Source organism: Cinclus cinclus, chromosome 3, assembly GCF_963662255.1.
Source record: "Cinclus cinclus chromosome 3, bCinCin1.1, whole genome shotgun sequence".
Lineage (NCBI taxonomy): Eukaryota > Metazoa > Chordata > Aves > Passeriformes > Cinclidae > Cinclus > Cinclus cinclus.
This window is the reverse complement of record NC_085048.1, coordinates 54231669-54246293: the sequence shown is the minus strand read 5'-3', so window position 1 is coordinate 54246293 and position 14625 is coordinate 54231669. Positions and strand designations below refer to the sequence as shown.

The 14625-nt window shown below is 35.9% G+C and overlaps 1 protein-coding gene across 1 annotated transcript in view; it reads right to left on the bottom strand.

Annotated features, from left to right (window-relative positions):
• ENPP3 (ectonucleotide pyrophosphatase/phosphodiesterase 3) overlaps positions 1-14625 on the bottom strand; it is a 35705-nt gene that overhangs the window by 15520 nt on the left and 5560 nt on the right. The window contains exons 4-14 of the mRNA XM_062488815.1: positions 13423-13548; positions 12252-12312; positions 10918-11015; positions 7618-7697; positions 6949-7068; positions 5464-5573; positions 4030-4095; positions 3052-3124; positions 2479-2587; positions 2198-2326; positions 802-833 (exon numbers count right to left, since the gene is read on the bottom strand). Of these exons, the coding sequence (XP_062344799.1) occupies positions 802-833; positions 2198-2326; positions 2479-2587; positions 3052-3124; positions 4030-4095; positions 5464-5573; positions 6949-7068; positions 7618-7697; positions 10918-11015; positions 12252-12312; positions 13423-13548 (1004 nt within the window). The remainder of the gene's footprint in view (positions 1-801; positions 834-2197; positions 2327-2478; positions 2588-3051; positions 3125-4029; positions 4096-5463; positions 5574-6948; positions 7069-7617; positions 7698-10917; positions 11016-12251; positions 12313-13422; positions 13549-14625) is intronic.

The following is a 14625-nucleotide window of genomic DNA, read 5'->3' as shown; positions in this document are numbered from 1 at the left end:
ACATCCATTTAGCACGGCTCAGCTCCAAGCAGAACTACGAGTACGGGGCCCTGTCATGGTGCAGCACACATAAAAGCACTGCAGCTATTTCAGTGATATGTCACAAAATCCTAAGAGAGTCACACTGCCTGATGCCAAAGGCCCACCTTGCCTAGTACTCTGTTTCAAATCAGATCTCCAAAGTTTCCAGAATCAGACACTTAGAGAAAGTATGTAATAACAAGCCAAGTATTGAATGAAGTTTCTTTTTTGTACCTGCTTAGCTTCTTCTAGGATTCAGGGATTTCTTAAGTTAGATGTTCCTTGTGGATCAGGTCTAAAAGGCCTTACAGGACTGTCTTGCATTAATGTATCTAAAATCTACCCCTCCTACTTATATTTCCAGCCTCTACAACACCTTGTGGCAATGTGCTCTGCAACATCATTATCTATTGTGTGGAAAAGTTACTTTAGCCTCGCCTGAGTGCAGCACTTGTGTTCCAATGCTAACAGATGCCTATTGTCTAAAGCACCTCTGTGCTGTATTCTCTATCATGAAGATACGCCCTGCTTTCTGCCCCTGAAGTCAGTCACATCTCTTTCTAAGTGAAAGACAGAAAAATTTTCTCTGACCCGAGACCTGCTATGACAAAGCTTTGTGCATCATCTTTGAACAACTTCCAGAACTGCCTCCCATGGTACACTGGAGTCAGTACACTATTTAAACTGTCACCATAGCCTCATTTTTCTACAAACTGTGTTTTTTCTTCAGATTCCTATGAAGAGTAGCTATGAGCAAAAGTTACGAGAATATTTACTCACTGTGAGGTTTCTAACGATTCCTTCTGAGTCAACTGTTAAAAAGAAAAGATGAATTAAGACACATTCAAATGGCTGAAGGACAAAGCCTCATGAGAAAAACTTAAACAAGCTTTTTGTCTATAAAGTTGATTTTCTTTATTAGCTTGTGAAGATTGTGGCAACTATAGTCTTCCACAGGTAGGAATGTTATGTTTCCAATGGTAACTGCCTGTGGAAGCAACTAGAACACAAAAACTTTGGGTACATCAGGATAGACTGTAGAAAACTTCCATGGTGATGACTGCCTACAGCTAAAGATGACAGACTATCAGACCTGAGGTTTTTTCGTCTTCTCTAATCCCTGTTTGAAGTATAACCTTTTTATGTTGAACAAGACCCGGAGCACTTGTCTTGTATTTTGCTTCCAGCAACAGTCACAGAGGAAAATTCAGTCTTTTTTGGTATTTTCACCTTGCCCATTTTGAAAGAGTGATTTACCATTTGACACTAACTTTCTAAAAAGCAAATCTAAGCACTTCAGAGAAGAAAAATTCCTACAGAAAATCTAAGACAATTAGAGGAAATTAGTCAACAATTTTATTGAGATTGAGACACAGAAAAACCATGAGTATTATTTCCTCAGCTCATTACTCTGCTTTTGTCTGACTTAAACCAATGAAAGTCTGCTTTATGTCATATAAATATTGTGCCTTCAAATATAAGTACAATTATAAAATACAAATAAAAAATACAATGGGATCCCAGCTCTTATTTGTGAACTGTAATGACTATGCCTTTTACAATATTTTATAAATTCTTTGAAGTCAACACATAGAGCATTTCCATTATTTTATCTCCATTCTTTTCCCTGATACAGAAAGTTATGGGATTTTTTTTTTCTTCAGTCTGGCAGCATGGCTATTTCAAGTCAGAGTCAGCTCACACGGTTTCAGTTTTCTGTTCTTTTGAGACAGTAGTTAAAGGGCTTAACTGAGGCTTAGATCCCACTGTGCTAAAATTCAGATTCTGTAACTTTGTACAAACAGAAATATTTATTGTTTCAAAAAGAATGACTCTGCCAACCTTGCACAAGAAATCTGCAAAGAGCAATGCACTTATGAAAGACCTGAATTTCAGTTAAAAAGAAAAAAATACTACCTTTATTTCATCTTTCCATGCCAAGAAAATGCAAATTAGAGTCTGCACAATCCTTTCTAACCTTCAATTTCATCTAAAGTGGTCATTCTTGAAAAAAAATACCTCAAACAACTTCCATGGATGTTGAAGCCAAGTTAAGGGAAACAGAAAGCTCACACTGCTGATCACTACTGATTTCCATTTCCTTATGTATGTATTTATTTATTTACTTATTTCCTGCTATATTGATTGCTCAGTCCCAGGATTGGTCCACACTTACAGGTAAAGTAGTCCCCTGGAACATTCTGTGCTCGAATGCGAGCTGCAGGCCCAGCATAGATGTAGAAATCCACCTTTTTGAAGTAATTAGTCATATATTCTAACTGTTTGCAGTAGGTCTTCTCCATCCCTAAAGGGCAACATATAAACAGTTCTTTTTCATATGGCAAGAAAGATAAAGTGATTTAAGAATGGATTAACACTACTAAGCCCACATATTTCACAGAGGAAGAGAAAAGTGACTGAGCAAAATTAAATTGAAAACAGAAATATATACATTACCATGATCAGCTAAAACAATGAGGTTTACACACTTGTGCAGGTTTCTTTGTTTAAGTCCATCCATGAGCATCCCAAGTGCTTGATCTGCTGCCTGTAAAGCTTTGATTACCTGTGAGATAAACCAGTTACATCAAAGATCCTTGAAGTTCAAATTTTTGCCTTCATGCAAGTAATAATGTAATACTTTTGGGTTACAAATTAGCAAACATTGAAGTACAGGACAGGAATAAACAAAAGACAGCTCTGAGGATTTGTCAGGCTGCATGCTTCTAAATATTGCATAGTAATATAATTAAAGTTCAGTCTAAATATAAATATTAATATTTTTCTAATAGTATTAACTGAAATTATTTTCCGCCAGTCTGTTTGGTTTATGGTTCTTTTGATTCATACACAATGTGGGAATCATAACAATGGACTCAACCACAAGCAAAAGTTCCTAACAAAAAGTCATAAAACAGTCATGGCAATTTTTCATCTACTATTCTTTTCAGATCTATAAATGGGTTAAGTTCACAGTACAACACTATTTTTAGTGAAATTAAGTATAAGAAAAATATAGAAACTACTTACACCAGCACTAACTGGTCCAAATGAATGTCCAGCAGAATCTGGTTGTTCAATATATAATGTGTATATATCAGGCCTGGAGTTACAAATAAATAAGAACATCAGTGGAACATAAATGGAACATTATGAGAATTTAGAGGCTGGATCTAAAGAGAACACTTCAATTAAAAAAAAACAAAACAAAACAAAACAATATTAAATGACATTTTAAAAGTAATTATAAATAGCCTCTCTAAAACTTGTTAACAGTCCATATGGCAAATATAATCATTCAACTTCCTCTGATTTTTGTAATTAATCAACACAGATACTTTGAAGTTACAATTTCAGAAACAGGATCTAGTGACTTTAACAGGCAACCAGAAATCACTCTGGAAATATTCAAGATTTCAGACACCAGAGCAAACAATACTTTTTGAGATGTAAATGGAACTACCACCTGAAAGGGTTTTTCCTAACTAAGCAGTGAGACTGTAGAGAGCATCTCCTAACTGCAAATACATTAGGATTTTATTACCAAATTGTCATATATTTCATTTCTTTATACGTGACAAAGTTAACCCACAATCAGCACTGATATTTACTTTTCATCCTGAGTTACTTGCTGCAATTACTTTCATGTATTTAACCTTTCTTGTGCAATAGCCTTCATATTAAATCTCTCATCCATACACTTAGACTGGAAACTGAATGTTCAATGTTTTCTACAGGCCATGCACCAAGAAAAAAGACACAACAATCAAATAAAACTCATATAACAGTACATCCTGTTCAGATAGATGTTCACTTTTAAATCTTTTGCACCTGAAGTCTTATCACGGCTATGATGAGATACAGAACAGGCTTCAGTTCAGCAAATAATCATTTAAAATGGTGAGGATGATTCCATGTTTCACAAACACCAACAGAAATTTCAATTGCTAAGCATCAAAACCTTTCTAAGCTATAATCTCACAAAGCAGGTAGATATTACAGTGTTACCTCTTAGGTTGGTCATTATCAAGCCATTTCAGTATTCCTGAAATTCTCTCTTCATATGGAATCGAACTAAAAAGAAAAAAAGAATGATGTTAACAAGACTTTCTGACTAGCAATTCTATTTCCTAGATACAGGGAAAGTGTCTATACTCAGGACATATATTAAAGTCACAGATCTGGAAGTAAGAATAATTCATTTTAACAAGATATAACAATTTATTTTATTACTCTCATTTTAAGAGTCACTTTAAGTGGTAAATTAGAGAGACCCTGATTTTGCAAACACAAACCTATATTGGTGGGACTACTCATATATTTATAAATACATGGAAAAAATATATTTTAAGTTCAGCAAATAAACCTGAAACACAAGGTAGAATAATTTTTATTCTTTCCAGCATGTATAAATAAGTATTGGACTTTCATATTTGAAAAATAAGTAATAATCCCATCAAAATCTTTGTGAGATCATGCTTCATTTCCTATGAAAGAATTCACCCATTAAATAGCTCTGCATTTCCTCAATGTCATGCACAAGCTGTACGTTAGTTACTCACAGTACTCAGGTGTTTTCTGAGTAACAAGCTACACATCACTGCAAAGTCTGTTATCTACAGAGACTTATGGTCCTATACTTGATTTAGATTATCTTTCTAAATGTGAAGAATCATGGGATTGCAATCATCACAATCATCAAAAATCTAGAAATAATTTACTAATCCCAATGCCTTCCATAGCAAAACAAACTGCAAGAAACACAAAAGAAAAAAAACACAAAACAAAAATAATGCCACAAAAACTATGAATGCAATTGGTACTTCACATGCATAACCTTTGAATGAACTGAAAGAATTGTGATTCAACATCTGTGTGCACATCATCAAACATGCAAGCAAGACCAGAGGAAATTCAGAGCCCCGCTTCCTTCAGCAGCTTCTTTATCCAGCAGTCTCTCCTCAACAATTTTCTGTTTCCCATAGCCTCTTGCCATGGCTTCCTAGTTTGTGTTTGTTGTCTTAGGGTATAGGTTATCTGTAAGTTTATTCTCAAGTGCAAGTGCAAGCATTTTTGAAGTGCTACATAATATCTGTTGATTTTATGCATAGAAATATGGTAATCATTGGTGCAGCTTAGCAGTGGCTACTAATAATTTCCAGATGCTCTCCTAGTGTTTTGCAGTTTGCTAAGATTTCTAAACTGTCTAGGAGAGCAGAATATACAGTACCCTTTGACTTTCTCACTGTGAATCCTCTGAACAGTTTTGAAAATTTCAAGTATTTTTGGCCATTCCATGGCATAACCAGGACAATGTGTCATGGCACTTATCTGTCAGACTCGTTCAAAAATCTTGTATTTCATTTCCTTCAACTGTCAAATAGCAGTTTGGATTTTTGGAGTACTCTGCAGGAATTTAGCACAAGACCTATGAAACCTTACCCGTTGTATATGGTGTACAAGGTGGGGTATGTTCCCCCAATTGGAACATCAGAGCCTGGCCAAAAGAAGGTGCCTGCTGTCAAATTTTGGTTCATTGCTGTCAGCCAGACCTTTGGGTAAAGATACAAACAAATGATTTTTTTTTGTCACCACTGGAGGACTTCAGATTACAAAAGTAGAAATATGTATGGCAAGCATGCATTTTGCCTTCTTTCACACATCACAGTTACCTAATGACCATATCTGAGCTGAAGTTTTGTTTCCTACATGCACATTCTGAAGAAAAATTAGTAGCATGGAAACCATGATGCTGTCATTTCTTGGATATTCTCAGCACGGAAAAAAACCCATACAGGTATTTCCATAAATGGCAGATCCTTTTTCCTGTGGCAAACCCCAGGATCACAAAGATGGAAGAACCCTTAGGGATATTCAGACTTGACATTTGGAAACATTTTATTACACATACAGTGTCAAACACCTGAACAGGCTTCCTAAAGAGGTTGTTGCTGCCCTATGCCTGTCAGTGTTTGAGGCATTTGACAACACCCTTGAAATGTGATGTGTGCCTGAGTTGGTCAGGCAGCTGGAGTAGATGATAACTGTTATATATTCCAACTGAAATATACTATTCTATTAGCTTCATTTTGTTTTGTATCTATTTCTATTTCAGATACAGATTCTAATTATATGATTTTATTATAAGAGGGCATATTTCTATTAGTCCTAAAACGTGCAGCTCCAGTGGTGTTGCAAACCTGACAGAATCCTTCAGGAAAAAAAACAAAACAGCACCAATATACTCAAACAGTATTTGAGTATATCATAAACATTACTACACAGACACACATATATAAATGTATAGTAAGAAAGTATACTACATATTGCATATATTGGGGTTTTTTCAGCACCATTACTAGAGCTTCATATTTTAGGAAATTAATAATATTAATCATAACCATCGGTACAATCCGGGGTTGTTATGAAATGTGCCATATGTTATAAATAATTGACTTTTTTTCAGAAATTAGACTCTTTGCTACTCCCTTCACTGCTTTTAAATGCCTGGACATTTCCAAATAGATACATGTAAATAGATGCAATTTGGAAACTAATTTCATTTTGTAGCAAGTCATCAAAAGACAAGCAAGAAAAAATACTCCAAAATCAAACCACACTGAAAAATTACTGTGGCTTCCTGTGGCAAGAAATCCATTCCAGTACTAGATTAAATATTTCAGTCTTTCTTTACTAACTGCCACACTAAGTGGAAATTTTAAGTCTCAGAATTAACATTTGAAGAGTCCTTTTACTTTCATAACAAGCTAACTATTTTGTAGGCAGCCTATAATATGAAGCCTACAGGTGATCTAGTACTTTCTGTAAATACATTTCACAGCTTTTAATTTTATTCCCTTTTTGTTTTATTTTATGATATGACGCAAACCGCTCTGGGCATAAACACCATATGACAAACAAACCTACTGGTTGGCCTTTCCACCATGCAGGTTTGAATTTTTCCTCCCCAGAAAGTGAGAAATGTGCATTCAAGCCTACATCATACATGTTGTTATCAATGATACCATGAGATTCTGGATACAATCCCTGTAAAATGAGAATAAACAAAATGTTTAGTCCTGAAATCAAATGGAACCTAAACTACATTTCAATGCACACTCCTGTAGTGTTGCAATTTTAAAAGAACTGCTTTATCTCAGAAACAGAACACTTTCCTAATTCACACAGATCGTCTCCCTGCCAATGAATTCAGCATGGCCATCAAATTCCCTTTCCCATATTTCCTTCCCAGCCCAATTAAAACCTGATATGCTATAGATTAAGTACCCTGTATGTTATGTGGCTGTATGTCAGCTGCCAAATCCACTCTAACAAATGCTATCATCAAAAGGCTGCGTCCCCACCCATGCTCACCTGTATCCGATTAAACCGACAAGGATCAGGAATAACCAGCTTCCAGGCCAGGGACAGAAAGCACAACATGTATAGCCACACAGATCATGCCTGCAAGTACCATCTCAGCATCTCTATCTCTCTTATACATATAGCATGAGTTCCCACGTCCCACAGAAAGATGGGCACCACAAAATCCTTTCTGTGCTATGCAGATAATGAAAAACAAAAATTCTCACTTACTGTGACAATAGTATAGTGGTTTGGAAAGGTTTTTGTGGGGTAAACAGCTCTCATGTATTTTGAATGTGTGCCACATGTTTCTGCAACAGATCAGAGTATTAATATACATCTCATTTTTTAAATTTTTTTAAATTGAAAACTGACAGTCTTAAAAACAAACAAGAAATCACCACAATCAGTTGTTGCAGTTTAAGGTGGAGAAATGTTACTCCAAAATAAGACTCATACAATCCTGGTGTCTCCTTGTGAGCTAAGCCTACAGCCCCATTGCAGTCAGTGGACCTGGATGCCCAATTCAGCTGCCTAAAGCCTAGAGACCTAAGGTCTTTTGAGAAATCTTTAATGTTCCTGCCCATCCTTCAGATGCTCCTCCTCCATCCTGCCTGCAGATCCAAATGAGTTTCTCAGATACTTCTGAGATCCAAAATGGCCCAGCTATACATGTTTATGCAATGAGACTGAAGCCTGAGGTCAGAACAAACAAGATATTCTGCAGAGCTGATTGGTGACAAGCAGGGAAGGACTCAGTTGCTTAAACACTGCAGCCAGGTGCCATTTGAGAAACCCTCTGACGTCCAAGACATCTGCATGAAAGTTGACAGTTCTGATGCAAATCTGACACTCTCTCCTGACACTGCTGCTGAAGGCCATGGCACTATGAAGTATATCAAAAACACAGATTAGGGCAACAACTTGTCCTGTGGCACTCTATGTCTGTTGATTGAGCTGAGTCCTTTAGGCTCTTGCACTGCACTGTGCAGACTATATTAAACATAAAGGCATTGACTTCAATGAGCATATAATCATCTCACACACAGACATCTACAAGAACATATCTAAATGCAGGTGTTCTGCCCTAGAGTGAATCCCACCCCAGGTGTCCTACCTGTACCTCCAAACATTGCATTATTTTTCATCAATCAAAGGTACTCAGCACACAAACATCTGTAAAGTCTAAATCCACTGCAAGATTCAAGTTATTTACCCACAAAACAAATATATGAAGACTAGAAGATGCCTTAATGACATTTTTACATCTAACTCATATGGACAAAGTTCAATTTTAAGCTGTAACCAGATTATTATTTCATTCATGCTCAAGCACACTTTATGCAGTGATGTAGAGCATTTCAGCCAAAGAACAGAAGCTGATTTTAATTACACAATCGAAACAATGAAAGCATGAATTTTTTTCAACAAAACTGTCCCAGTGTGATACAGAAGAAAAAAAAAAAAGACTTAAAGAGTGTTTGAAGAACAGCAGAAATATTGAGTAACTGAAAGACATGAGAAAAACCAGGAAAATTTTCTATGGATTTCTCTTGCACAATAAAGTGTAGGAACGTTGGTGGGGTAGGACAGTCGGGATGGACAGAGACAAGAGATCTCTGAAGCCAGGTCTTGGAACTTGTGGTTTATTGCAAAGGGTGTGGGTGCAAGGGCCCTGCTTGGATCTGCCAGCTGCAGCTTGGAGCAGGCACCAAAGAGCAAGAGAGCAAGAGTAAGAAGAAGACTGAGAGAGTAAGAGTAAAGAGCTAAGAAAGTAAGAACAATAGTAAAAGGAAGGGCAAGAGAGTAAGAGGTAAGACAGCGAGGTTCTCATTACAATACAATAAATCTTCTGTGTTGAATATTCTAATTTTCACTAACCAATCTAACATACAAATCCTATAGCATTTACATACAGACTATAAGAATCATTACATTACCATACAGTGTTACACTTTAAACACTAAAACCTACTCTTTGAACCCCTTCTGCCCAGCTAGTAGGGTCTGCTCTGACCCTTGGACCTGTCTGCAAGCAGAGGGAATTGTTAAATCAAGAGGGGATTACTTTCAGCTGGCCATACTATTGTTTTCTAGTTGTTCAGTAACTAAGGTTTGGTATCTCAAAAATGGCTTTTATTTCAATTTTGCTTATAGTTTCCATATTCTCAAAACCTTTTGCCAAGCAATCATATTTATAAGGTTTTCCTGATTCATCTTCCCCAATAATAAAGGATATATATTCATAGTGTATGTATTCTATAAGCTTGATTACCTTTTCTGAAAGTTCTAGGTTAAAGGAGTTAATAGAGAGGAAAGATTTTACTCTACAAAGCAACATTATATTTTTTCTTGTGCAGAGAAAGAAATTTCCATTTCCTGTACATTTCTGAGAAATATAAGCATGAATGTGCATTTAAAAATTGCTCAAATTGACCACAAACATGAGTAATGCTGAATTAGATCAGTTCTTGTTTCAAAGGATTTCTTGGAAACATAGACATGGACTGGTATTAATATCTTTTGTCAATTTGGCATTCCCTTTTCACCTTGTTTCAAAAGAAAGGAACTGACTAGTGACTTCATTATTCATTACTACTGAGGAGTCCTCCTCCTTCAGGAGTCATGACTCCTTCAATGATTCAAGCTCCTTGCAGTCAGAAGGACATCAGAGAATATACAATTAGCCCGAGAAGTCAGGTTTGCACATTAGTTCAAGTTCAGGTTTCTGGATGCTCTCATTATACACAAACAAAATTGTTAATTATTCAGTGAAATGTAGTACTTCATAACATACATGTGAAATTTTCAAATGAGCACAATAGAAACATAATGTAATATACTCAGGACTGATACAAATACTGTCAATTTAGACTGCTGCTGCTGAGAATAAATTACGTAGTCTGAAGACATTTTGTCCAGATATAAGTCTCTGACATCTGAGGTCTAAAATATTCAGGAATTTTAACCAAGTGTGTACTAATGGTCTCACTTTTTAGAGTGCTTTAATGTACAAGCTAAAGATCTTCAACTTACTCTACCTCACAATATTCACAAATACTGAAAAAATGGTTACTTGAGCCTTACTGCAATAATTTCAACATAACATCTTAAAATATCTGACTTGAAAATAAAAGAAAAATTTCCCAATAACTCAATGTATTATACTTTAATATTCAACTCCTTATCAGCTATTTAGCTATTTTTAATGCAGTACTGAGTGCAGGAAATCCTTATCTGGAACTTTTACTCCGTTTTAAATTGTATTTTAATTTATACTTCAAACCGTGTATTTAATAAAAAGCTGCTGACCAATATTAGAGGCCTTGTTAAAAAAAAAGTCATGTTTGCTGTGCAAATACAAGAAGTAATGCAGAACATATAATAATGAAAATATACAACTGATAAGAGAGACCTGATTTGTGATTTTTTTATTGCTGATCAACACATATGCATGACAGTAGAAAAATGTACCAGAGAGGTTTCATGCAGACCTTTAAAGAAAACAGTCGAAGCACCCTTGGTAACTTACTGAGTTTTTCAATATTTGGCAGCAAAGAACTCCAAGTTTCCAAGTACTCCGCTCTAAATCCATCCATTGAAAAAAGGATAAGTGGTGGGAGAGTAAATCTAGAAGAAAATATAAGTTTATCATCATAAAGAAGTTTGGAGATTTGACGACTTATTAAGATTTCTAAAAATATAAATTCAGCTTTTATAAGCAGTATCTAGAATATTCATGTATGCACCAGAATTAATAACACAGTGTGAGCTAAAGAAATAGTTTAATATTGAGACCAAATACAATCTTTACAATCCATCTGGTAAGAAACATTGGAGGAATATCATAATATTTAAAAAGCTACATACGACATCAGGCAGTAATCACTATCCACATTTGCTTTTTATTAACAGTGTTTCCAAAACACAGAAGCACATTAGCATCAATACTTTGCATAAAACAGTCTGCATAAAACAGCTTACTGATTTGAATCTGAAATTAAATGGACTTTTATATTGCAATGCTGTTTACATCACTTAAAGAAGCCCCCATCCACTACTTTCCAAGCTTTAGCCTATGAAAGTCTGTTAACTCAGCAAGTTATTTGTTAACCTAAAAAGTGTACTTTTATACCTATGTTGGGAAGTGTATGCAGGAACCCACAAAGAAGTCACAGTGCTAATGGTCTTACTGTTATAATTAAACTAAATTGGCAGTAAAATAAAATAAAATAAAATAATGGATAAAGCCACAAATATAACTAAAACAGAAATTAATTCATCTTTCTTCGAGGACAATTCTTCTGCCTAGCCTCTCCCTGTGATTCTGAAAAACTGTACAAACAGCTAGTTTTTTTCAGCATTTGTAGATATATAGGTATTTCATAGCTATCTTTTAAACAAACTTTTCTTCCTGCAAATAATTTGAGCAAAAAACCCCCAAACAAACCTGTTGCCTAAGAATTGCAATCACAGATTCTAACTGTTATTACAGACTGGATAAGGTGACTCATCAGAATTGTCAGAGATATAATATGGTGACATAAAATGGTCTATGGACAATTTGTGATTAATGAACCTTGAGATAACTCTTAACAATTGTTTTAGGTCTTTGCAAACTGAATTTCAATCTGAATTTAAACCGCTGTACTCTGCTCTAAACTGTAAATGATCAATGAATGTGCGCCAAGATGACAAAGATTTTAAAAAGAGTAAACATTCCTAGCCACAAACCATTCCTACAGGATATTCCTCAGGGCAGGGACTTTACTCTCCAAAAATATGAAAACCTGTTGCAGAACACTGGAGCATTTATGACCATTGCAAAGATTTCATTTGCTAAGAAGACAAATTCCTGTATCCTACCCAGCTGGACACTGAGGAGTTTCAATTGACACGCATGGTTCTTCTACCCAAGATGTTTCACCTAAAAAGAAAAAAAATACTGAGTTATTGAACTGAATTATTGATAGTTCTATATCTATTGATATAGATATTATTAATAGTTATTGAACTGGTTACTGAACCCCACCACCACCAAAACAAGCAGCTACTTGGATGATCTTTTTTTAAGCTCTTCCTGTAACATTTAGTGCTTCAACAGAAATGCAGGGCTAAAGACACCTTTGCTTTAGAAACAATTTGGTGCAAACTATTAGTCCCTGAAAGGACTAGTGCTCACAACTGTAAGTTAAAAACAAAGCGTATACATTACACAGAAAAGCAAACAAACACAATGAAGAAGAAAACACTATGAAAGCTTAGCCTTTTATTGGGTTTTCAATGAAAAATATTCAAACTGTATCCTGTCAGGTTTTTTTTTTTCTGGGTACCACTGACACACTTAGAGACAAGCCCAGGGCTCCCTTTAGCACTTCTTTCCACTTCTTTGTGGTTTAGCCCCTTTTTGCTCTAATCTGCATTTAGGTAGCAAACACAACTTTGCAAAAGTTGCCTTAAGTTTATCCCCTTCCACAACAAAAAAGAATTTGGATAACAGATATCATGTCACCAGCATACTCAAGTGTCATTACTGTATATGAATGATACCTGTGGTATTCTTTATGTGTTTAGCTGCAGCTTGCATGAGGCAATTCGCCATGAACAAAGATATTCCAAAATATGTAAAACATAAGAAATCCAATCTAAAACCATATTTGTAATAAAAAGGATGGGACGTTTTAAATAAGGGATGATTACTACAATATATACTTCACATGGTCTCCATCCATTTTTGGGGGGCAAAAAAGGGAAAAAAAAGAAACGGAAAGAACCCAAAGCCCCCACATGTGGTATACTTCTGCAATATCCAAATCATTCTGTCTTTCTCATGAATGATACAATTCACAGTGTCCTGCAGAAACAGTCTTTTTCATAGTCAAAAATACCAAAAGCTTCACACCAAAACAATAATTTTTCAAATTGTCAGTCAGACTCTGGTCTTGAGAAACAAATTCATTTACCTTTATATTTTCAATGTTTGCCCATCTATTTAATAGAATAGTTTATAAATAAAACTTTCTGACTTTTGATTTACCTTTGCAAATGCTATAGTAATTTACACAGCAGTCGTTTTTCTGCAAGCAGTCATCAGAACAAGAACAGTAACTTCCAGGTATTCTTGTTTCACCACAACGGAAATTAGTGCACTTCCAAGATTGGGCTGAAAATTCAAAGAAAAAAATTATGATTCAGTTCACAGAACCTCATGTGAACTTCTTTGCATGGAAATCCTCCAAACAAACAAACAGATAAAGAAAAAAAAATGGTTATTTACATGTATTGTTTGAGTTGCTTTAGAATTTTGCTCTGGAAAGAAAACTCAAGATTTCACTTAACACAAAAAGCCTATTTCTTTGGTGATTGAATGGTAACAGAGTAATAAAATAATTTATTTTACAAAGGTGTCCCCAAAAATATCTCCCTCAATGCCTTCCATCTTTCCAAAAAGATCTAGGGAAAAAAAAACCACAACACTCCATATTTGTTTTAAAGATGAGAAAGAGAAGCAAACTGATCTTTTTCATGCTCTTGGACAAGAGTTTCTGCACAGAGCAAAAGAGAAGTAATGGCTGAAAGTGAGCAGAAAAAGCAATAAGGATGAAGAAATATCTGAGCAGCTGCTGGGAAAGCAGAGACAGCAACTGGAGAGGAGCCTGGCCTCAGTGCAGAACCACGCTATTCCCCCTGGAAGACAAGTGGACTCCTCCAGTCCCAGGCACCCACCGAGGTTTGCATGAGGCTGAGAACACAACTGATTGGGAAACACCCCCTTCTTTTCAAGAGGTGCAAGAGGTACTGGCACAACAGGGCTGCTTCAAGGGCCCGGCTTAAAGATAACTCATTATTTATGCTCATGCTCATCTTCAGCTTTATATGTGCCATGAAATATGTATGGCAAATGCTTTGGTTATCCATACAGGAACAAAAATACAGGGGTCTGATTTGAGAAAGATGCAGAAAAATTTTGTGTCCTGCCAGGTCACTAAGTTACAGCTCTCTAGCCACCTGATTACAGAGGCAGCTTGACTCTGCCACCTCCACCTGAACAGGAAGAATAACTTTACTGTGAGGGTGATGGAGCACTGGAAAGGTTGCCTGCCCAGAGAGGTTGTGGAATCTTCTTTCCTGGAGACATTCAAAAGCCTTCCAGACACAAGCCTCAGCAGTGTGCTCTAGGATCGTGCTTGAGCAGGGATGTTGGACTAGATGACCTCCAGTGGTTCATTCCAACCTTAAC